Raw genomic sequence first — 24,635 nt, forward strand, 5'->3', positions numbered from 1 at the left:
TCGTTTGATGACCATCAATAACTTATGCCGCTCTGGAAATTCAATAATCCTTAGCATGCTTCGCATGTCTGCTTCTTGCGCTTCTTTCTAAACACTCCATCTTGCCAAGTGCGTGATGCATGACGTGGACAGAACTCTCGTGGATAAAGTCGAATCACAACGTGCAGAACTCGAGAGCAACGTGGCAAAGTTGCGCAAAGCGCTCAATCACTGGCAGACTCTAGAGCTTGACTATGAAGGGTTGAAAGAGGAATTCCAGGAGTTACCCGAGCAGACGACTAAGCGGGAATATCTTGATGCGGCGCACGACTTCGCACCACACATAGTGGACGACAAGGAGTTGGAAGATTTAATCGAGCCCAGTAAAGGTAAACTTCGGCAGCCTAAGCAGGTTGTCGATCTTCTGTCGAAACGAACCGAGTGGGTGTCGAGGAACATTACGAGTTTAAAGGCACAAATCGCGGACTTTGAGAAGAAGCACGAATCTGGGCATGACGAACACGAACAAGAAACGACCTTGCCAGTTGCTGAGATTACCGAAGAATTGGATGACCAGGGAAATGTGATTTCGAGCACGATACAGCCACAGAGCGAGTCCGCCTCAAAAGTCCTCGGCATCTTGGAAAAAGAAAAGGTTCTGTCACAAGAGGCCCGAAGTGAGCCGCAAGCCACGTCTATAGGCAAACAGCAGGTCAAAGACGAAAACATAGAGACTGCCCAGGATGTTTCTGAGTCACTCGACAGCACGGAGGAGAGCGCAGAAGCCACACTCACTGACGGGACAACTGTGCTGCCGAGCTCGTATGACGAGGTCATGAATCCGGACGACACGGAGGAAGAAGCTCAAATCAGAAAAGAGATGCTCCAGTACGATGCGCTTGCGGAAGTAGGAAACATTGTTGCGGAATTGGATTTGGCCGAAGGCAGCGACAGTTTTAGAGACGATGGAGAATTTTCGGAAGACCCCAGTGATGCTGAGGACGATCATGACGACGACGACTCTTGGGACGACGACGATGACGACCTGGAAGAAGATGAGGAGGACGAGTATGGTCGGGTCAGAGCACCACGATATACTCAGAAACAGCGGCAACAGATGGAAGAGCTCCAGAGACGCCTCGGCTTCCAGATGGAGAACGTCGGTCCCACGCCCGATCTTCCTAAAGAGGTTCAGGAACAGATCGAAGTACTCAAACCATTAGAAGCGCAGCAATATCTCGAAAGCCTACCGCCAAGCATAAGGAACCAGCTTACACAGAGTCAAGATAGAAAGATACCTCCCAAGGAAGCTGCACGTAAGGCGGCCATTGCTCGTTACGAAGCATCACAGGATGGCGTAGAAAAGAAGTCCAAGACAGCGAACACGAGAGAAAAACCGAAAAAGTCTGTCGCGTTTGCACCGGAGCTCGATATTGCAGAAGAAGCCAAAGCTCAACAGCCAAAAACAGCAACGACCCGCGAAGTTGTGATCGAGCGTTCGGGCTTGGCTTCGAATGGCCCTGCAAAGAGACCACCACAACCCACGGCTGGTAAAGCGTCACGTTTCAAAACCGATCGCGCCTCTCATGCGCAGGCTTCCATACTACCTCCACCAATGGAGCCGAAGCCGAAGCAGGACTCTGATCTTGGTCCGCCGGGTAAGACTTTGAGCGAGAATCTTGTCGAACGGTCAATTGCTGTAGATGCAGCCCAAGCACCTGATCCTGATGACTTCGATGAAGAGCTTCAAAAAAGACAAATCGCGTTGGAGCACCATCAGTTGCGGAACCGAAAAATCCACGAACAAGGCGGATACGTAAAAAGCGGGGAGGACGAGAATTGGGATGAGGCGCATGCCGTGCCTGAAGTCCTGGACAGGATCACTGGTCAGCCGAGAAAGATCAGCAGATTTAAGGCTGCTAGGTTGAGGTCGTGAGCAAGAATCCCTTTTGGTCTTATAGTCAACTTATCGCTAATCCAGGCCTCCATGTCCCTAGTGACTGTTCATGCCTAAGGCTTCCACGGACTGGACGCGCCATTGTTCCTTCGGGAGCCCAGCATCCCTCAATTTCTTTGAAGTGCAGTCACAACGCGTCTCGTCTTTGCAGCCACATCAATTTGAACCCAGAGAAATCAAAGATGTTTCTTGTCTCGTCTGCCATGGCACAAGACGGTACGTGCCTATTTCCACTCTTCTTCTTCATACATGCTCGTGCTACGTTTCGCGTGGTCCACCTCATCACGATTCTATGAACGATGATCGTATATAGTACACGGAGTTGGATGGAACATTGCCATGCCTCATGAACTTCGGCTCTCTCAATGCCATTGTTCACAATTGTGGCCGAAACATATGTTCGAAGTTTCCGAGATCAAATTTCTGGGCTCTCTGCTACTGCGTCCATCCGTATCACTTTAGGAGCATCCTAAGACGCAGCGACTCGTTTCACCCAGCACAATTTGTTGCTCTAGATAGAAATAGAATCACTAGAAAGATTGCGTAGTTTCGACAGTCAGTAGAGTAATTACCAGTGTGAGCAGTTGATTTTTGGCTTCCCCATGCACTGCAAATCTGAGAGCGGGCTGGCTGTGTTGCCTTCTATCTTCGTGGTCACCAATCGACGTGCAGAGCAGCCAGTATGACGGCTAAAAGTAGTCCGGAGCCTACCACCTGCCATCCAAATAATGGGCCCTACTGGTCAAGGACGCGTCGCGGTTTACGCGTGCAACTGCTGGCTCGACAAAATACGAGATACGATAGGACGAGAATGTGATGCCTGAGAAACAGAACACTTGGGCAAGTCGAGACGAGATTTAGCTGGAAGGTTATGGCAGGTACTGCGGTTCACCATGGAACAATTTTTGGTCGGCCTGTATCTGAAACGCTCTCCGTAGCAGCTTCCTACGGTGAGTCTCAAAGCCCGTCACCGCCGGAAGATCACCTTCGGTTACTTCCGAAGCAGCGTGGTTTGCTCTTAGATCCAGCCGTAGTGGTCTAGCTTACCAGCCACTTCTCACTTGGCAGACGCGAACGCGTGTCCCCACTCTGTTCCGACGCGTTCGCGTTCTTCAATAGCCGACTCGCTCTTTCCCTCCGAACTTCGCAGCTTCATCCCACGCACTCAGAGCCTCGTCCTGGAAGTTCGTACATCCAGCAAAAGCAGTAAGCACACCACACGAGTCATGATGGGAACCACTGTTCTCGGAAAACGTTCCAGAAATTCGTGGACGGAAGGTACGATTCAGAGCTCGATCGCTCCTTCCCAATTTGTTACAGAAACTGACAACAGCTTTACAGAAATCGCGTCTTCTCAACCACTACGAAAGCGGACGACTAGGAGATCAAACCCACAGATTTATGAAGATGCAGCAGCAATTGCAGCTCAAATCCCGGCGCATGCTGTCGCGAAATCTGTCTCTGTTCGATCCTCAAAATCGAGCGCCTTGAGCCCCAAATCGCGGCCAACCTCGACATTTGAACGCGTCAACATTGAGCTTCCTGATGTACCCTCTTCAATACCTGAATACAATGAAAATTGTCCACCTGTCGGAGCATCGGCCTCGACACCCTCGACCATCAGATTTAAAAATGTTCTCGACGGAACCCCCAGCACTCCTAAGCGCCGAGTCCGGCTTTTAGGGGGGCTGTTCACTCCACAAACTCCAAGAACGTACGATGCTACAGCTTCACGATCGGAAAATGTCTACACGCGTGCAAGACAGCTGTTCGCCCAATCGACCTCACCATCCAAGCTAATCGGACGTGACATCGAGAGGCAGCAGGTCAGAAATTGCTTGAACAACGCAAAATCCACGCGATGCGGAGGCTGTACATACATCAGTGGCCCGCCTGGAACCGGCAAGAGTGCCTTGGTGCATGAGGTTCTTGAGGATTTTAAAGAAGATCCAGCATTTTGCGTTTCAGTCATCAATTGCGTGAGCTTGAGAACAGCAGCACAAGTGTATGGCAAGCTGGTAGAAGACTTCTGCTCAACCTCTTCGACTAAATCCACCCCCGAAGTACGATTGAGACGACTATTTACAAGCAAGTCCGGAAAGACCAACCACGTGGTAATGCTCGACGAGATTGACAGCCTCGTTGATGCAGAATGCGAAGTCCTCTACAACCTCTTCGACTGGGCATTACATCCCAGTTCTTCTTTGACTCTCATTGGCATTGCGAACGCTTTGGACCTCACTGATCGATTTCTGCCTCGGTTGAAATCCAAAGGTCTTAAGCCTCAACTTCTGCCGTTCACACCGTACACTTCTCAACAAATATCGACTATTATTACGGACAAACTCAGGACATTATTACCGAAAGACACAACAGTTGCAACAGATTTCGTGCCTTGCATACACCCTGCGGCTGTTCAGCTTTGTGGGAAGAAGATTGCATCGCAAACAGGAGATCTAAGAAAAGCGTTTAACTTGATACGGAAAGCAATCGACCAAGTTGAGAAAGAATGCCTAGCGAAGCAGGCACAAGACAGTCCAAGCAAAAGAGCATTGACCGAGGTCGTGAATGTGTCTAAAGAAGCCGGAATCTCAGCAAAGACGCCTCGCCAGTGTCAATTAAGCTTCACTGCGGAAAACGCACCACGAGCAAGCATTGCACACATGGCCAAGCTTGCGTCAAGTATCTTTAACAACGGCACCTCGTCAAGGTTAGCTGGTCTGAACTTGCAACAGAAAGCTGTTCTCTGCTCGATAATCAGCAAAGAGAGCAGACGTCAGCAGCGTGATCCGTACATAACTCCTACTAAGAGTACGAACAAGGCGCCAACGGTTGGGGAGCTTTTCACAAAGTACACTTTGTTGTGTAGAAGAGATGACGGCATTCTGCAACCACTCAAAGACACAGAGTTTCGCGACGTTGTCGCAAGCCTGGAAACCTTAGGTCTTGTACACGAGTCCAAGGCAAGGTCTTCCGGCCTTTTGACTCCGTCTTCGTCATCACGTAATCGCGAAATGCATAACGATCGAGCAATAGCCAGTGTGGTTGCAGAGAAGGAGATGCGTGAAAGTTTGGTCGGGGCTGGTGCTGATCTGCTCAAGCGGCTACTAGATGAAGCTTGAACTGGAGTTTTAGATAACAAGACATGCTCTTGATTTGAGCGTAAATGAAAGCTTCGCATAAAGATACTAAGTCTTCTGCACTAAGTCTTCTGCACTAAGTCTTCTGCACTAAGTCTTCTATAATCATGCCTGTGTACCCGTCACATTCGTTGTATTGATAGAGTAAACAACTTGTTCTGCCCACAGACCAGAATGTACACCGACTGCCAGTACATCTACACCAAGTGAAGCATGATGTAACTCAGCACATGCTCGCTGTTGCACGGGTTCAGGTGCACCCTCTATGTGGAGCTGGTAGCCAATCGATTTCCTTGTCCTCAGACAAGCTTCTCGATATTCTGGATCAGATTGCTTGTTTAGTGGGCCGCGCGTCCAGTGGGCTTTTCCGGCACCCCACGTAGCCATTCAGGTAACCTTTCGAGCGCAGCGGCTTTGCGATTCGATGTCAGCAGCTGAGTGTAAACTTTTGACAGTGCAGGAGGCATATTCTCGGCAAGGATGCTGGTTGCGATGCGTCTGTCTGCGAGTCTTCTTCATGTTGTTGCATCGTGCAGCTGTATACCCCTCCTCAAACGTAAAGCTCTATTCCAGGAAATAAGGTAGCTGCTGACGGGGTCGTATCTACAGCACTCCGGCCAACATGAGCGCCAATGACAGTGAACCACATTTGCGCGATGGACATCCATTCGACAAGTATGGCGCGAAGCTCGTGGAGAAGGCAGGCCATCTACAAGAGAAGGTGCTGACCCAGAGTAAGAAGGATGAGCAGAAGAAAGGCCCAGCTGGTGGCTTTGACAACAGGCCCGTCCCACAAGCTCCTCCAGGATACACAGTCAGGATCATCTTCCACCGTGCTGAAAACCTGCCCTTTAGTGATTTTGCAACACTCTCAACTGATCCTTACATACATGCGACTTTCAAGACAGACTTGGTGAAGCGGAACAAACAAGATCCTGATCTGTATTTACGAACGCCTACTATCCACCGAAATACGAAGCCGAAGTGGGAGACGCAGTGGGTGATCGCTCATGTCCCTGCTTCTGGCTTCCACCTCAAGTGCAGGCTTTACGACGAAGATCCGAGCGACCACGACGACAGGCTGGGAAACGTGCATATCGTGGTGGACAGAATCTCCGATAGTTGGCCCGGAATCAAAGAGGAGGCGTATGATCTCAAGAAGCGCATGGGCAGCAAAAGAGCGTACACTTTCAGAGGAGCGGCATCAATTCTCCGCAGAGGCCTCAAGATGAGTGCCCAACTCATTGTCAGTATCGAAAGTCTAGGCCGCAGTCCTGGAGACGATGGTGGACGATCCTATACAGTGGCACCACTTCCTTGGTCGAGACACCACTCACCTTTGATAGGACGTATAGCAGGAACGAAGGATCGCGAGGAGTCCAGCTGTGGAAAAAAGAGTGTTGAAAGGTATAATTTTCAAGCCATTCAGATGCAGCTCACTGGTCCTGTGCCTGCGCCGATGGTAAGTCCGATCCCAGAACTGCGGATAGAAGGATCAAACAAACTTCATTTGCATCGTGTTGATCAGTATTTCGTTACTAAATCTCGCAGTATCATCGATATGTCGAATTCAGGCCGTTCATAGCAGGCATGTTCACCGATGTTACCTTGCGTGGCCGAATCCTCAATAGAGCGCTGCATCACCAGCATGCCAGAGTCTACAACTACGATACCTCTACGACGTATGGCATATTCGAGAAACCTTGCCTAGCGATGACGAAACAGTTCCTCGAGTTTGTCCATTACGACCAAGGTGGCAGGATCTATACTTACGTCTTGAGTCTGGATGGCTTGTGGCGCTTCACCGAAACAGGCAAGGAGTTCGGCATCGACATGCTTAGTAAACATACTATGCATAGCGATGTGAGCATATACATCGCCTTCAGTGGTGAATTCTTCGTGCGAAGGCTAAAGCATCAAGATCGTGAACAGAACGACAACACTGACCTTACAGATCGAATTGCGCCACCTTCTGCTGACCCTGAGAATTCAGGAAATCCATCAGGACGGCATTCCCATGGCGATATACCTAAGGACCCGTCCCACTACGAGCTCATAATAGATAACGATAGTGGCACTTATAGGCCCAATGCGGAGCTGCTCCCACTGCTCAAGGAATACATGGCTATGAATCTGCCAGGATTACGTGTTGCGACACTCGATTGTCAGAAAGACGAAAAGAAGATGAAGAAGCTGAAGGAAGAACAAGTCGAGCGTAAGAAGCGATCTGGCAAGCAGATTACCTATATGCAGAATTCAAGCATGAGTAGTCTTAGCTCGAGCGATGAGGAGGAGCTTGAGGCCAGAGCGTTGGGACAAGAACGGCCCAATGCCTACAAGAGGAAGGTCGCTAAAGGACAATCCAAGATGCAAGCTCATGCACACAAGGACTCGGCGAAAAAGGAAAGCATAGGCCAAGAACATGCTTACCTGAGTCCTGAAAGGCACAATAATAACGAATACGTGTCTGATCGGGACAGTCGAGACATGTCTTCGAGTCTGAGCTCGGGAGAACACGTGCTTCGGAGTCAACGAGTCGACAATCGAGAAGGACTGCGAAACACGAATGAAAGCTACGCCTCTAGAGATTTGCCGACGCTTCTGAAGAAGGACACGAATGGTCATGTGCCACAACCACAGACTTTCTCAGAACACGAACCTGAACATCCTTATGTTGAACCTGAGACAGGCGATCACAAGCCAGCTGGAGGAATTGTCTATAATGGTGTAATCAGTACTGCTGGAGTTGAACGGAGTTGTCGGCCTCATGCTAAACATTGTGTCACAAACTGTGAGGCAAAGCAACAATGAGCATGTGTGCATGTGATATCCCGTAACGATACCATTATAATTTATGCTTGAATGGATAGCGCGGATGGACTCCACTGAGTTGGTCTGTCTCTGCATTGATACCCAGATGATACTCGCGTTTGCTTATTAGTGCTGAAGAGGTCTGTGTTACCTCGACGGCGCCCCGGCAGTCTTGAACAACGAATAAAGATGACAATATTTAGCTCAGTGTCCTTGCATAATGCTGATCAGCATTTTAGTCAATGTCAGACGGCCATGTCGCCACAAGAAGCACGACTTCAGCACAACACGCTCCGACAGATACACAGTATGCTAGATGACCACGAAAAGCACGGTCTGAAAAAATTGTGTAGGTCATCCATCCTCAAGGCAAACGAGGCAGTCGCGACGCGCAATCGCTAGTGTGGCAAAGCCTAACCGTTTCGGGAGATCGTCCCTTGGAAATTGCTAGAAGAGGCAAGAACGATGTGGCACTATCTCGCACTTTCGCCACGGCTGACTGATAGGACTTTTACAGAATGCTTGCTAAGATGCCTAGCATGTTCTACGATCAGAACAAAGATCTATAAGATCAAGACTCGCGTTTCATTGTAGTAGATCCTCACCATCAAGGTAGAACATCTTCCGAGCAACTCAAGAATTCTTCTTCAATCAAATCAGTCACCAAGCATAAGCAACTACACAAGCGACATGTCTTCACTCTTCTTCCGACCAGTTGTCACATATCCAGTGCGCTATAGCGTACCATCATTCTTCGCTCGACCCTCAATCACACCTCATGATGTGGCGCCATTGTTCTCTCTCTTCGATGAGACCTTTGCTCAGCTCGAGAGAGCGCAGCGACAAGCAAGACAGCACTACAGACGGCCGTTCAATCCCAAGTTCGATGTGAAGGAGTCCAAGGAGGCATACTCTCTCGAAGGTGAACTTCCTGGATTTGACGCTAAGGATATCAGCATTGAGTTTCTTGATGATGGTCATACCCTGCAGATCAAGGGCAAGACAGTGAAGGAGTCAAGGAACGACCAACAGCCCAAGTCGGTGACTGCCACGCAATCCGACGCACCAAAGGCTGTTGAGTCAGCTCCTACCGAACAAAAGTCTGACACTGGCAGCGTCAAGAGCCATCAAGCCACAGTCGAGGACGATACTGAAGAGCAGCCAGCCAATTCATCTGCTGTTGCTGAACAACCTCAGCAGACTGAGCAAGTGGTTGCAGAGTCATCACAGGCTCCTCAGCAGCAAGTAGCTCAACAACAACCACAGGAAGAGTCAAAGCGGTGGATCAGCGAGCGCTACACAGGATCCTTCACGAGGTCATTCCAGTTTCCGACCAAGGTCAATCAAGATGCTGTGAAGGCATCATTGAGGGATGGCATCTTGGCCATTACTCTGCCGTTCGCTCGAAAGCCAGAGAGCAGAAAGATTCAGATACAGTAAAGGTGGTCATTGTGACTAATATTTGGGATGATTCTTTGGGACACCATTTGTACATTTACTACCTTTGATACACTTACAAGCATGGCGCTGGATGCACTAGGTTCCAGAATAATAACTCTCTGATCCTTTCTATTGTTTTTCTTGCATATCGTTTTCCTGACTACAAACAACATCTGTAATGCTTCTTGGGAGGATGTTCGATGTTACGAAAACTGAGTGCATCGCTTTCCAATCTAACCGCCCGGAATGACTTGGTGCGGACCACCGACCCCAAGAATAGCTCAACACTAGCAGTAGTAGTTCTCGCCACTGAACATCATTCGGCGAAATCAAAGATCGTGTCTATCACTTCTCACACTATGAGATACTGATAGTCTGTATGCCCATTGAGCTGAAGCTCACGCTGTAGACAACCGCCCTGTTACTCTCATTGCGATAAGCGTGAGGTACTCGAGCACTGACGCCCGTGTGGAAATCGTGGCTGGTATCGCGGACGGGAAACAGACGCTGACTCCAGTGACACAAGCCACATTTGACGCGGCCCAGACGGGGTTGATGTGCATGAACCAGGTTTTTTGAAATCCTTGATCCTTGCCATGGCTTAGGGCGGCTCCTCTGAAACCAGGTGTTACCAAGATTTCTGCAGCAACCAGACAGGTAAACAACCTAGGCGAAACTTACACTAACGATACCTCCATTACCAAGGCCAATCACATCTACCATGGCTCGCTCGTCGCACACCGCGCCATGTGAGTGTTCCAGCCACTTCTTTGACCACCAAGATCTAGACAAGAGATTGTCGTTTACAGCCAATCATGTCGATAGCACGGCAATCAGTTCTCGAGATCCCGACATATTCAGGTTTGACTCCGATTTCAATCAGATACCCTGGTAATTCTCCGGCGCTGCCTCATCTTTGCGTACCGTAAGAGGGAGGCAAATTCCCAGATGTCGACGACTTTGTACATAGCAGCTCTTGTCGACTCTGTAAAATCTATCGAAAGAACGTCGACGAGCTCGCGGGTTCTCGCAGTGAAGAAGGTTTAATGATTTACATCAATATGCATGCGCACTAAGTTTGTGTGTGTGATCGGCTCCCAGCCTACTCGGGTAGCTCGTCAAATCTGTCAAGTCTTGGGTCATGGCGTTCATGCGGAGAAAGTCCGTTGTTTATCATGAGGATGTTTATACCGAGGACTTTGAACCACAACGGCGTCGACGACTTTCCAAGCCAAACACCAAGTCGATGAAGGACTTGTCATCTACGATGACCGTCCACACATCCGGGAAGAGAGGATCCAGCAATGCTTCGCAAGCAGATCTTCATAGCTTGTATCCAAATGAGTCGAGAGAGGCCTTGAGGTCAAAGTTGCTCGCCTCCAGCTCAGATGTAGCATTAACCAAAGGACATGGAACAGGTTCGATGGTGGCAGCTACAGCAGCGAAATATGAGAGGAACTCACTGGCATATCCATCACAAATGTCGCCCACTTCCTCGAAAGGGCTGCAGCACTCAATATCCCGTTTGTTGAGTTTCAAGGCGCCGTCCGAAAGTCACGAGCCTGGCGCGAGCAATCCTATGAGCAAGGACCAGTACGGCGACTTTAACTTCGGTAGTGTTAGCCCTTCAGCTTCGTCACTCGAACAAGTTGCTCAGGATTCTGCACCGCCAGCCAGGAGAACGGCTTCATTTACACCTGGGATGGCAACGAGGGCGACCAACTCGCAGAATAACCTCATAGCTGTGGCGCCTCTGTCTCCACCAATTCGCGTTGAAGTGATGCCCGGCGATGATACCGACAAACAGGCACCGAGCATTGAAACGGGTGAACCCTGGACTCCGCCGCCACAGAACAACCGCCCGGTGACGCCAATGAGCCTTGAATATGGGCATATCGGTAGACTGGATTTAGGCTCTTTAAGGGTGGTGAACGGTTCTCCTGCGCCAAGTGAAATTTCGAAATACAGCAAGCCCATGTTATGGTCATCTGGCGTACGAAGGAACACCTCAAGTGTTTACGAGTCCGACTATGGCACCATGAGGTCTAGGAAGGCGATGAGTCTCACTCCGGAGAATGAAATGGTATCCGCATTGAGCCGGCCCAGCGTACAGACAAGGGATGTTCATGGATCATCGACGTCCAAGGTTGGTGCAGATTCACGACCTCGACACCTGTTCGATGAGACTGTGCACCAGGGACACATTGGACCGGCCAAAGTCACGGAAACCAGCGATGCTACGAACGACATGGCAGAGAATTATAGAGCAGAGTTGCCACGGAGCCCATTTATGAGCTCTTCTCCACCACAATCGCCAGGTTCATTACCATGGAGGACGACAGAACCACTGTCTTCTCCCATACTTAGTGCAATGTCACCACATTCGTTTGCTGCAGGTTACGACAATTCCGATACCAGGTCTCAGAAGGCCGACCACTTTGTGCGAGAAGTTCCGATTAGATCGAGGAGATCGTCTAATTTGGCTACACACACTGAGTCGCCACAGGCTCAGCATTCAAGCCCCTTGTTGCCAGCTCAAATTCCACACAGATCGCATTCGCCTGAGTCTTTCTTCTCGGCACCTGAATCCAGCGACGACGGGAACGATCACTTCAAGTCTGCAGTTGAGCTACAGCCAAACAGAGACCGATCTAGATCGCCCAAAAAGTCCGTTCACGCATCGCCCTTAAAGCAAGTCTTCGGAGCTGGACATTTTGATATGCAGCCGCCTAATGCCTCGGAATGGGATAGTGGTTACAGTTCGCACACGTCTCTCAGTATAGCTAGCCTAACGAATGAAGCTGCGGATCGTGATTCTGAGGCCCTCAAAGGTGCCCTGGCAGACAGGCATAGATATGATCGCATGAACCCTCAAATTGTCAGGAAGCTAGGTCAGCCTGTCTCGGTAAATATTCCTAGTCCACACGCGGCTGTCAGCCCTGTCGTTGCCAAAATCGAAAATTCAAAAGCTTCATCAGACTTGCCATCGAGCAACGTGATTGGCAAAGATGCTGTTGCAGAGACAGCGGTCACGCCCATTCAAACCAAGGAGAAGCAACGGAAAAGATTGACGAAGTTAAGACGCAAGTCGGGCATCAACCCAGTTGGGGAACTTGTGGTACATCGACTAGTATCAATCGAGGGACTAAATATCCCGCCTGTCTCGACGACGGCTCGAGCAAACCTGGCTATGCGCTCCGAAGCTGTCCCTGAATTAGACAGGACGTACAAAACGCAGAACCATACGGCTCTTGATCCTAAAGCCTCAACTTTGTCCTTGGCTCAATATAATCCGGTCTTGCGGTTTCCATCACCTGAGCCGGAGCAAGATGAGCCACGCTCTAGACGCCCACGATCGCGGTCACGTACTAGAGGGCGATCACTTTCACGTCCTAGGTCTTGGTTTGGGTGGTCGAAGGACAAAACAATCGAGCAAAAGAAGTCATCTAATGCAGTAGCGCAAGAACCTGATTTGAAGGACCTTGGTTCGGTAATAGATCTCCTAGGTACGAATCCATACGATATCGCCCAGACGAGGAGACAAACACATTCACCATTGTTGCGCCAGCAAAGTTACGATCGAAGTGACAGTTTGCAGCGAAGAACGACGCCTTCAAATATCACGACAACCCCTGCGCGACCAAAGTCGATGATGGATGACGCAGCAGCTTCCAAGCTCTCGAAGATTCGACGACAGTCTCAAATCGAGAGGACCTCACAAGCAATATCTCGCAGGTCTTTTGATGATCGTGGAGGGATTCCTGGGAAAGTTCCGCATTCAGCTAGGTTAAGCATTGATGCTCCTCCACTACCTCCACTACCAAAGAAAGACGAGATCAAGAAGCGCATGTCTATGAAATCTGGGCGAGAGTTATCGCACAGTCCTGTCCCGATTGAGGAGACGCAGGCGACGGAGCCGGCGTTGACCACTCAAGAGCAAGAGGAGGCGCCTCCACCACCACCTCATTCACCACTACCAAGCTTTGTGGATGACGATGGTGACTGGAAGCAGCCAGAACACTATCCATGGCACATCCCGCCACCTGTCACAACGTTTGCGGACTACAACCATACCAACGATGGTCCTCTTCACGATAATTTCGGTCAGGAAGACGCACCCCCACCACCTCCGCCACATTCGCCTTGTCCTCAAGACGAGAGAGAAGGAAGGTCAAGAGAAGTCAGCTGGACTGCCCAGGCTGAAGCTTGGCGGGACAGGAAGCGTTCAGCTAGTGCCAAGCTCAGAAACTCGTGGCATGCTCGCGACGAGAGTACACATCGTGCACGCAGAGACTCGTCAACATGGCAAGCTCCTGTTCAGTATACGGAAGCACCCTACGAGGCTCACAAGCCCGTGTTGTATAACAACATGAATGAGATGTGGCATCAAGGACAAGGATACGACGGTGTTTCTGCTCACGCATACTACCCGCCGCAAAGGCGTGCTTACACCTACGACGACAGATATTATGGAAATGAGGATAATCAGTGGCCTTCCCAGGTCTGCGATGGAGCTCCCGACCTCGATCACTGGCAGCAGGAACCGTACTACCAACAATGGCCTATATCCAACGTTGCAAATGCTCACCAGTTGCCCCGGACGCAAACCTGGACAGACAGCGACCAACGACATTATCACAACCAGCCATATCGATCACAGCAACCATACGACTATTACGGTCCCCCCAGGCCTTCCTCAAGGCGATACTCGAACGAATACTACAACGATCCAATGTACCATCCTCAAGCCCCAAGATCGCACAGGTCTCGTCCCACATCACGACATAGCCAAACGCGTGATCCCCGGCCTACATCACGACATAGTCAAACACACGTCTCTCGCCCAACGTCACGGCACAGCCAACACTCGCGCAGGTCATTCGCGGAACAACTCCATCCCGAACCGGTTGATGTCCCGCCTGCACCACAATTCAAGAGTGCGCAGTTCCCGCACCCTGGGAGGTACTCAGGAGGCCTGGACTACGACTACCGCCAGCGATCGCATGGCTTTGCGGATTCAGCTGGTGCTGGTGCTGGTGTTGGTGCTGGTTATCCGAGTGGAGGAAAGCAGCAGCAGCATGGCATTAATAGAGGTAGCTGGCTGGATATGGAGGCTTATGGTGTTGATCTGGGGGATGTGCCTGCTATGCGGGCGCCGGTTCGTGCAACGGGTCTGACAATGATCTATCGTTGAGCAAGGAAGAAGAGTCACGTCTTTTGTCTCCAAATTTAGGGGTAATAGCAAAGCCTGCTGGCAAGTCAAAGATATGTATCTGTTATTTGAGATGAAACATAGGCTTTCGGGAGCTTCGTCCCATGCAGTGGACTATAGCCTAATCTTGAAGATACGTAGTAGGGTGATGAAGATACGAAGCACAGCAGCAGCCAGTAATGCATCAAGCGATGGCTGCGTTGATGCTTCTGGTGGGATAGACCTTTTAAGTTTTAACTTAATATCATAAAAACAATACCATGACTATCTGGTCTGAGACGTGACCGCCATGTTCAACAGTCTCGAATCCCCGTACAGTGGACTCCTTGCTCGACTGTGGGCGAGTATGTGGTCAGTGCCACGTTTCATTCAAGCATGTGGTCAAAGGCTTATGCAGGTTAGCAGGGAGCTTAGCATTTACCACCATGCATCGGGGGAGGTGAGACGCGCTGCATTGCCGAGAAGGCAGTGGTTGCGAGCTAGAAAATCCTGCATTGTGATATGCTGTTTCGCAAGCAACCTCCTTAAGCCCGTTCGAATCAAATCTGAGAGAGTTGTCAAGCGAGTTCGCAAGATCTTCCAAATGGCGGAGGAGCGCTCCGTACTCGACGGACGTTGCGACGCTGATTGTGAATCGTGGAGATTATGCCAGCCCCAGTATCTCGGGGATGTCTCGCATGGTGAGTGCGCATTGTTGTCCGACGACTTCATCCTCACATATCGCGAAAGGCTCTTTAGGCAAGGTAAATAGTAATCGAAGAAGTGTTCGTATGCAGATGACAAATATATCGATTGCTCCCATTCTGGGTCCGCACCGGTCGAGTTACGGAGCAAAAAGTATCCATACAGTAAGTATTACGAGATGAATCTCACATGATCGGATGTATCGGTTCCGTTATGGGAGTTGCGTGCAAAGTCTTCGCATATCAAAGCAGGTACAATGCGAGCAACTTCCAGTGCCTCCAGTAACCTAAGCCTTGCAAGTTCGTGGGATCCTTCTTCGCACAGTGTTAACTCGTTACAGTAGTGTTTCTCCCATTATGCGAGAGCTGTGACCAGCACGATCAGGCGAATAGAAGGCTGAATTTAGCAGTTCAGCCGAAAAGGCTTATCTACGTGTAAGATTTGTGGCGTTATCCGCTGAAGCCAGATGATGCACGCCAATATTTGGATCGTTCGAGTCTTTTGTCACGAGGCCTTCATTCCATCTGTTCAGCAGCATTGGTTCGAGTGACAATTTCATTATTCAATAGTACAGTAGCTTCTGCCATACTAACTATTTTCGTGTAGATGCGTTTTGAAGTAGTGACTGTGGTTCTGACTGCCTTCTTGCCATACGCAAATTCTTACCCGCGTCCAGAGAAGCTGTTTCTGCTTTGCGTGAAAATGCCGAAATTGCTGTAGCGTCTAGGGGTTTCGTGTGGAACTGGCCCAGCTTGTTTCAATGCTGTGTCTGATTCCAATATTAGCATGTACTACTACGGAGTCACTCTTGGGTATTGTTCCATGCCCGTCCACACTTGTAAGCTGTCCGTCCTGCTCAGCGGATCGCACGGAGTTTGGCCTCGGTTAGAGTGTTACATGCCCGAAACAACATCATGCAAGCCATTTGCTCCCAGTCCTCACAAACTCACACTTGGCTGAATGCATTTACAATCCATCACCGATCAAAGAGGCGATCGTATTTCAACTCGAGTGCGCAGGAAAAGACGTCACACCCAAGACATAAAGAATGAGGATTAGACTCAAGCCACAACTGCTCATAGTGGGAGGTGTGAGCACTGGCGCAGATTTGAAGCAAAATGACCTCAGCCTAGCTTGGCTGCACCTCTACCCCATGCTCATTTCGGTCATCATTGGAGTCACACACAATCCGCTTGTTCTCTGAGGCTTCTGCAGGCACGAATCAGATCTTAGGTAAAGTGCCGATTTATGCTGAGCTTTTCCAGCTTGGTGATCGTCCATGGTCGATCCTAGAGTTTGAGGTCCACCTAACTTCATTCCACCTGAAATCATGCATGACGTTCATACGAGATAGTGCATCTTCGGAACGCGCTCTTCACTTCGTTTGAAAGGTCGACGGCGGACGGTACCTCATTACCTTATTGGGACGCTTCGCTAGCCTGGCAGGTCCCCATGACTGGACGAAATATCAACGACCTGAATGATTTGTGGTGCTCCAGAGGAGATTCATCCACTTCTCCACGGCGATTGAGCTGCTGTCAAGATCTAGTTGACAGCTCCAGAAATGCAAATTCCGGCGCTTGCTGCATACATAACCTAGGGTGAGTTGCGGTCTTTTCACAACACTCTTCCTCTCTTCTTCGTACGGTAGACATCTTTCGTATTACTTGACCCCGACCAGTACACACAACATGTCGACCAACCAAGCTCACAACCAGGTCGAGAACCCGGCATCTGCAGCTGCTAATGGCGGCACTCAATCTCATGACTTCGAGAAGATCACACAAGGCATGAGCCATGAAGAAAAACAGAAAGCTATACATGCGAGTCGATTTGGCTATGGACCTCTGGCTCATATGAGGACCAACGACAGCGGTAGTGGTGGCCTTCTCCCTGGTATGCACAACATCTTCATCGTCTCTACGCGAATAGTGGCTAATTATCTTACCAGCTTTCGGAGGAGAGTTCCAACCTGGTCTATACAAGGGTGTTGAAAACAGGAAATTCGCCAACCCAGCACCTTTGGGCCTCAGTGGTACGGACAATTGATCTTGAAGCTTTCGCAAGTAAGATACTGATATCCTGACAGCTTTCGCATTAACAACTTTCGTCTTGAGTTGTATCAACGTGGGCGCTCGCGACATTGCGGAGCCCAATATCGTTGTCGCCCTGGCCTTCGGTTATGGTGGTCTCGTGCAACTCCTTGCCGGAATGTGGTATGTAACAAGAGTTGCCCAGCTCCAAAGTACCAAGACTAATAGACGACAGGGAAATGGCTGTGGGAAACACTTTCGGTGCTACTGCTCTCTCCTCATACGGCGGATTCTGGCTGGCATTTGCTATCGTCCTCACTCCTGGTGGATTCAACATTGTTTCCACACTGGAAGAGACAGACAACGGCGCACCTACGCAATTCCACAACTCCTTTTCACTTTTCCTTTGGGTAAGTTTTGCATTTTCCATCACAATTTAGCATCGTCTGACATGAATCTAGGGCTGGTTCATTTTCACAACTGTCTTACTTCTATGCACATTGAAGTCTACAGTCGCATTCTTCTTACTCTTCTTCACGCTTGACATGGCTTTCCTCTTGCTGGCCATCGGATACATGAACGAAACTGCTGAGCTCCAACCAAACCCATCGTGTATCAAAGCTGGTGGTGGCTTCGGTCTTGCGGCGGCATTCATTGCATGGTACAATGCTTTGGCAGGTATTGCCGACACATCTAACAGCTTCTTCATCATTCCTGTGGCCCATTTCCCTTGGTCAGAGACCGGCAAGCAGAAGAGAGGCAAGCCAAGCCATCTTGATTAGATGGCCGCAGCCATGTCAGGACTGCATACTATCACGAAATAAAAGTACCCGTCCGAATTTTGGGCGCAACCATTGATACCCAGCGAGGACTTCTCGCGACGACGTTGTGTTAACGAGCTACATAGTAATAACAACCATTTTGTAATATCATAGCTGTTACTTCACTTCAATGCTTATGTCTACAAGCCACTACGCATGCTGTACCGTCATAGAATTCAGGAACACCTTCGCATACGCCCGTGACTGCCACCTGCGTTTCCTCGATCACCGTTGACCCGCTCGTTAGCAGGAGTTGTGGATACCTTGACGTCATGCTGTGTCGCCTTCCTCAAACGAATACCACGAACATCGTTATCTCGATGCAACCTAGCTTTTGTGCTCGTGTAGCCACATTGCATAATAGTCGCTACCAAACAGTTCTCAAGGCATTGTATCGCTAGCCGCGTATCCACTCCTTGTACGAACTGCTAGCAACTCATCCGAAAGAGAGGCTCAACCACTGCAGCAATGCATCAATGACCAATTGACAGCAGGCAGAATGAGCATTTTCACAGAAGCCGTCAAACAAGCTGTGATACTTGGGGGTTGTTGACCGCTAGTTTCACCGTTGAAACGACATGCCACGTCGCGCTGTCAAATCTGAAGGCGAGATAAGTGACATTTCGTAAGAGATAGCCGTCGTCAAAAGTGGGTCATGCTAACCCAAGGATACATACTTCTACCTTGACTTTCTTCCACTTGGATTTTGCGATTGGTCAAGATTTGTATAACGGCAGTCTTACGAGATTATCTTAACGTCCTTGGCCGCTGTCCATTCAGACGACCTTGACCTATCTTGCACCCCTGGGTCACAAAGTATACCTCCAGTCACACCTATTTTACGTTGTCCGTGTCCCAACTACTGTCTCGGCGTTCTACATGCTTCAACATGTGTGGAATCAGTTGCATCGTGGCCTTGGAGGGACGTGCAAAAAGTGGAGGAGCAAGAGACAAGGCGGACATCGAACGTCGACTAGAAGCCAGCTTCGAGAAGATCCGTCACCGTGGGCCTGACTCGACTGGAAAATGGGTCAGTCAAGACGGCAAAGTGGCTCTTGGCCATGTACGACTTGAGATCAACGACCTGAGCTCTTCCGGTAGCCAGCCCTTGCACTCGGCCGACAATACGCTTCACTCGGTGGTGAATGGTGAGATCTACAACTACGAAGAACATAGGCAGGACATGGAGGAGAAGCTGAACTACAAGTTTCAGGGCACATCTGACTCGGAACTTGTCTTGGCTCTATACAAATACTATGGACTCTCATTCTTGTCGAAGATTCGTGGAGAGTACTCCATCTGTCTGTATGACCAGGAACGCGAGCTTTTCTTAGCAGTCAGAGATCGTTATGGTATCAAACCCCTATTCTGGACCATTCAGGACGGTGAGCTCATGTTGGCTGCTGAGATGAAAGCTTTCTTGCCAATGGGCTGGCAGCCAGAATGGGACGTCAAGAGCATTGTGGGTGGTGACTTCCAAATAGCTAGTGCTACTATCTTCAAAGGAGTGCAGAAAGTAAGACCTGGTCATGTGCTCATGTGCAGGTCCTTTGGCACGGTACATGAGCAACAATACTGGGACTCTGAATATCCTGACAAAAACGTCAAGGATCCTCGCTCAGAAGAAGAGATGATACAAGGAGTCCGCGAACGACTACTTGACTCGATCAGACAAAGATTGAAAGCTGATGTCAAAGTTGGTGTCTCCTTGAGTGGTGGTATTGATTCCAGTGTCGTCGCCGGGATGGTCAATCACCTGATGCGCGAAGGTGCCAAGATTGGTGCGGAGTCGGAGAATGAGCGGCTCAGTTGTTTTGGCATTGCTTTTGATGAAGACAGTGGTTTTGACGAGTCAATTACGGCTAATCGTACAGCTGACTTCCTAGGTGTCAAGTTCTACAAGAAACATATGAACGAGCAGGAACTCGCTAACAGCTTTGAGGATGCCACATGGTTGGACGAACAACCGAATCCAGACCTCAACTTCATTGGCACCTACGCTTTGTCGAAGCTGTTCCAAGAAAAAGGGTTCCGGGTCAACATCAACGGTCAGGGCTCCGACGAGATATTCGGTGGCTACAACATCTTCCTGCCAGACTTTCTGCGAGAACCGGATCATACCTTCAGTGGAGCTGCGATACCAGACGAGGTTCGTGTACGAGCTCTCGACGAAGCAGAGAGCAAGCTGAACGAGGTCTACGGTGGTCGGCTAGACCTTAAGGGTACCTCTGTTGCACGTCGACAGCTCAACAACACGTTGACGCCGGCACAGATGGCTGCTGCGTTTCCACCCTTGCCCTTCAAGGAAGATTTCCTCCCAGCTAACAACAAGGTGGATGCGTGTCTGACTTATGCTGAGGGAGTCCATGGTACTATGCTAGAACGCGTTAACAGCAGATGGCACCCACTTCACACAGCAGAGTACATCTTCACCAAAGCACATTTGCAGAACCTTTTACTTTCCAATCTCGGCGACCGAGGAGAAATGGCACACTCAATCGAAGGACGAACTCCATTCCTCGACCATAAACTCACAGAATATGTCAACCACCTCCCACCAAGCATGAAGATCCGACGAAACGCCCACGGTGACTGGATCGAGAAGTACGTGCTGCGGGAGGCCGGCAAGCCGTTCATCACTCAAGAGATCTACGAGAAAAAGAAGCATCCCTATAGTGCACCAGTACAATTTCCCAAAGGAGGTCCTTTGTACAACCTCTTGAAACGTCTTGTCACCGAAGAGAACGTTTCCAAACTTGGCTTCCTGGAGACCAAAGGACTGGCCAAAGTTGTTGATGATGCATTTGAGTCAAAGCATATGCCTACTTTCAGACTGGCCATATGTCTTGCACAATGGATTGTGTTGCAACAGCGCTTCGGAGTGGCAAAGGCTGTGAGTGAGAAGACTATCCTTACCAACAACTTGGATAGGACTACGAGCCGAGAAGGTGCAAACCTGATGCTTGGATAAAGATTCCTCGCGGTTAAGCCCCGCCCTAAGTTTGTCGACTGCTGTTCTGGTTCCGTTATTAGGAGGCGTGTTGTATATATTCTTATGAACCAGAGGCAGGTGATTGTGTGCACTAATTCTGTTGGGAAGACCTAGGTTTCTTGCAAGGAGGAGCTGCGTGGCCTGGCTACCGATGGCCTATCGGCAGCGTTGGAGTCATACGGAAATGACAGCGAACCAAGGTTAATGCTCAAATTATCCTTCCACCATCTCATTTCCCTTACGCTTCACGATGCGCCAGCAAGCTTGTAGTGTATGACAGAGTGCGTAGGGAGTGTCTAGGGTCAGGAATCTGTGGTCATGGATGGTGATGCGTGGAAGCTGACGAGGCCAATACTGCTACTGTTACGTGTAGAAGCTTGGTATTAGCTTGGCGTGGATCGTTAGGATTGTAGTGCTGCTTGTTTCCTTGGTAGATCTTCGCACGCTAGTAGCCTTTCGCATCCGCGTGATAGCTGACAAACAGCTCGCCTTCACCATATAGCCACCCATATAGCTGGTCTTGGCCTTCACTGAGTGAGCTTACGGGAGTGACACGGACAATCGTCGCAGTATAACATGGGTAAATTCTACAGGCTGTGGACTTTATCGTTTGGGAATACGTAGATTAGTACTGCAGGACACAGATCGATGTCGGCCAGACGGGTATGAGTCTGGTCCGGTTGCTTGTGAGATTATGATTACGCAGGTCGGCAATACGTATGCACTACTCGAGTATACTGTGCTGCAGCATGATCATCTAGAAAGTTTATTGGTGTTAACATACGTAAAAGTGGCAGCTGATGAAGTTTCACCAACACATGAGTGCCATGAGCCTTTCTTCGATTGCAGACCTCAACGAGCAGACCGAGTCTGAAACACATATGGCATGCTGCCCGTTGTCTGCGAACCTCGTAAGTAACAAGGGCACGAGGCAACAAGAGAGATACATGGTTGTTGTAGGCACGTGGAAGGTCTCAGCCTAATAGGGAGGGCGTACGTGGACAGTGAGATGATTGCGTAGGCAGGAGTGATCTGATCGCCGGATTCTTAAGCCGCACCTAGTCTTACACTTTGTAGCTTTCATTACGCTTGGCAACTTCGTGGGCGTTCCAGATCATTGTTATAGGGCACTACTCGGTGGCAAAGAAGAAGAATCGTCAACTGAGAAGGATAGTGATAACAAGGCAGTCTTTGTGATGAGGCATGAGAAGTTGTTCACGCCGTTTCGAGGTTGAGCCTGGTGAAAGTGCCTGCAGGGCTGCGGCTCGAAATTGGCAAGTGGAGCCGGGATTGCGAATTGTGAACGAGACTCGTGGAAAGTTTGATGAAATCGCCGCGCGTTCACTTCTCGGCATGGACAAAAACGGAGCCATTCTGAGGCAGAGCGCGAATTAGCAGGCGTGCTGCGTCATGCCTTCACACGGTTCTGGCCAACCAAGTTCTTCTGCCTTTTTTGGGTCTCTGGGGCTCGCCCAGCAGGTCCATCTGAGGGGATTCGCAAGCCTGTGGCCGGAACGTGTGTACACGCAAACTCATCTCACGAGCTCAGTCCAGCACTCTTGAACGCACCACGCAATCTCTCAGCTTGGTCAACGAACACGTCGCTGTCGCCTCTTCCCCTGTGTCTAACTCATATCGTTGTTTTTCCCAACGCTGTCCGACCCATCTGCTGAAGACCGAAGAGATTTTCCTGGGCTTTACAGCGCTACTGAGAAAACCCCGGGTTGTGGCGAAGGACTAACCAACGCGGCTGTGCACGAGTCTCTTTCGTCTCTGCGCCTGGCTTCCAAACCACCACTTTCTCCCGGCTCAATCCCGTACCTGCAGCTCGCATACACCTTTGAGCACATCTTGCGTGCATGCCCAAACATCAGCAACAGTGAATTTCGACACTACATCGCGAACATGGCAGGGACTGGGCAGGTACAACCAACATCGCTGGATGAGCAATTTGACTTCAGCGCCGGCGATTTATCCAAACAGTTCGAGCAATTACTTCTGACTCGACGTCTGAATGATCTGGAAGAGCGAGCGAGAGGACCGCGGTCCTCTCAGTCTTCAAACAGGTCTGCTGCACCTTCACCGTTCCGACAAACACAGAGCTCGTCACCTGCTCCTCAACGACACCAGCAGCAGCAAAGGCAACAGCAACCACCTACTCCTCCAGCATATTCCTCATGTCGCAATACTCCTTTAGTACCATGCGCACCACAGGATGCTGCGTCCCTGAAATTTCGAAACCTCCTTCTCACACTTTCTGTTACACCTACGAAATACGAAAACCCAGGTCTACTTGACGAAGCATTAACACACATACCTATAGATAGGATATACTCAGAAGCCGAGGAAGAGCACAATATTATGAAAGGCATGGCTGCGTCAATAGGCGAAAACGTCAAGGAGGAGTGGGGTTATCAGGATTGTGTTATTCGATCATTGCTTCGGTATGTTGTATCCTGAAAGATCCAGCGGCTGCAACTAACAACCCCTCTAGGTGGTTCAAACGAGAATTCTTCGAGTTTGTTTGCAATCCTGCATGTCAAGTATGCCGCAGTCCGACTGTCGCTCAAGGCCAGGTTTCGCCCACACAAGAAGAAAACGCATACGGTGCCACGAGAGTCGAGCTGTACAAATGCCCTAACCCCGCCTGTGGTGCTCACGAGCGCTTTCCTCGTTACTCAGATGTCTGGATATTGATGAAGACCCGACGTGGCCGAGCCGGCGAGTTTGCAAATTGCTTTGGCATGCTATGTCGTGCTGCTGGTGCTAGGGTACGCTGGGTATGGAACACTGAAGACTCTGTATGGATTGAGGTCTATAGTCTTCACAAGCGTAGGTGGATACATGTCGATCCTTGTGAGGAGCTATGGGACACACCTCGTGTCTATACTGAAGGTAAGCTAGCACTTCCTCACTTCATGGCCTTCACTTTCTTACCAATCTTGACAGGCTGGAATCGCAAGTTCGCTTACTGCATCGCCTTCTCCAACGAAGGTGCCACCGATGTCACACGGCGCTACGTTCGAAACCCCTCAGCACACGGTCTTCCTCGGAACCGTTGTCCAGAAGAGTGCCTCTTATGGATGATGTATGAAATCAGGAAACTTCGAAGAGATGGCATGAACAAGCCCGACCAACAAAGGTTACGAGCCGAAGACGAAAGAGAAGAGCACGAGCTACAAGCATATGTCGCCCACGCCGTCACTAGAGACATGTTAAACTCTATACCTGGTTCCCGACGACAACACTCACGACCTGGCGAACAGAAAGTCGTCAATGAGGCCCAACAGCAGGCACAGTGGCAGAATACCCCGTTCATACCTCATCAACAAGACGGACGAAATGCAAGATGATAGACTTTCAACACGAACCTTTACCTACACTCACTCCTTGTGTATATGATTCTCCACGACGACACTAATGCACTCCCGCATTCATTTTCTCATTTATTCTGGTCTGGATTTCTAAAAGCATAGCATAGCATAGCAGTATGGCGCTCTCACCACAAAAGGACATGTTTAGCAAAGAGGGGCTCCTGTGGTTGATTTTTGTTCCTTGAAAGATGA

General features: G+C 49.8%; 8 protein-coding genes across 8 annotated transcripts; all 8 read left to right on the plus strand.

The window, feature by feature from the left end:
* Positions 1 to 115: 115 nt before the first annotated feature.
* On the plus strand, positions 116 to 1,915 carry LTR64_008501 (uncharacterized protein; the record flags this gene model as incomplete). Its single annotated transcript, XM_064902812.1, has 1 exon — positions 116 to 1,915. One exon carries the CDS (start codon positions 116 to 118, stop codon positions 1,913 to 1,915), a length of 1,800 nt encoding a protein of 599 aa, XP_064750701.1.
* Positions 1,916 to 3,165: 1,250 nt separating this feature from the next.
* CDC6 (AAA ATPase) lies at positions 3,166 to 5,058 on the plus strand (the record flags this gene model as incomplete). Its single annotated transcript, XM_064902813.1, has 2 exons — positions 3,166 to 3,214; positions 3,278 to 5,058. 2 exons carry the CDS (start codon positions 3,166 to 3,168, stop codon positions 5,056 to 5,058), a joined length of 1,830 nt encoding a protein of 609 aa, XP_064750702.1.
* Positions 5,059 to 5,698: 640 nt separating this feature from the next.
* On the plus strand, positions 5,699 to 7,887 carry LTR64_008503 (uncharacterized protein; the record flags this gene model as incomplete). Its single annotated transcript, XM_064902814.1, has 2 exons — positions 5,699 to 6,538; positions 6,628 to 7,887. 2 exons carry the CDS (start codon positions 5,699 to 5,701, stop codon positions 7,885 to 7,887), a joined length of 2,100 nt encoding a protein of 699 aa, XP_064750703.1.
* A 690-nt stretch (positions 7,888 to 8,577) lies between these two features.
* Positions 8,578 to 9,327, plus strand: LTR64_008504 (uncharacterized protein; the record flags this gene model as incomplete). The annotated part of the gene is made up of 1 exon (XM_064902815.1): positions 8,578 to 9,327. The coding sequence occupies one exon, from the start codon at positions 8,578 to 8,580 to the stop codon at positions 9,325 to 9,327; it is 750 nt and encodes a 249-aa protein (XP_064750704.1).
* Positions 9,328 to 10,468: 1,141 nt separating this feature from the next.
* On the plus strand, positions 10,469 to 14,521 carry LTR64_008505 (uncharacterized protein; the record flags this gene model as incomplete). The annotated part of the gene is made up of 1 exon (XM_064902816.1): positions 10,469 to 14,521. The coding sequence occupies one exon, from the start codon at positions 10,469 to 10,471 to the stop codon at positions 14,519 to 14,521; it is 4,053 nt and encodes a 1,350-aa protein (XP_064750705.1).
* Positions 14,522 to 16,914: 2,393 nt separating this feature from the next.
* On the plus strand, positions 16,915 to 18,038 carry mug86 (Meiotically up-regulated protein 86 protein; the record flags this gene model as incomplete). Its single annotated transcript, XM_064902817.1, has 5 exons — positions 16,915 to 17,119; positions 17,175 to 17,258; positions 17,313 to 17,439; positions 17,492 to 17,666; positions 17,718 to 18,038. 5 exons carry the CDS (start codon positions 16,915 to 16,917, stop codon positions 18,036 to 18,038), a joined length of 912 nt encoding a protein of 303 aa, XP_064750706.1.
* Positions 18,039 to 18,966: 928 nt separating this feature from the next.
* LTR64_008507 (uncharacterized protein) lies at positions 18,967 to 21,048 on the plus strand (the record flags this gene model as incomplete). Its single annotated transcript, XM_064902818.1, has 1 exon — positions 18,967 to 21,048. The coding sequence occupies one exon, from the start codon at positions 18,967 to 18,969 to the stop codon at positions 21,046 to 21,048; it is 2,082 nt and encodes a 693-aa protein (XP_064750707.1).
* A 1,926-nt stretch (positions 21,049 to 22,974) lies between these two features.
* png1 lies at positions 22,975 to 24,422 on the plus strand (the record flags this gene model as incomplete). The annotated part of the gene is made up of 3 exons (XM_064902819.1): positions 22,975 to 23,513; positions 23,564 to 23,964; positions 24,019 to 24,422. The coding sequence occupies 3 exons, from the start codon at positions 22,975 to 22,977 to the stop codon at positions 24,420 to 24,422; spliced, it is 1,344 nt and encodes a 447-aa protein (XP_064750708.1).
* Positions 24,423 to 24,635: the final 213 nt, after the last annotated feature.

This window comes from Lithohypha guttulata, assembly GCF_036872675.1.
Source record: "Lithohypha guttulata strain CCFEE 5908 chromosome Unknown scaffold_10, whole genome shotgun sequence".
In the NCBI taxonomy this organism is placed as follows: Eukaryota; Fungi; Ascomycota; class Eurotiomycetes; order Chaetothyriales; family Trichomeriaceae; genus Lithohypha; species Lithohypha guttulata.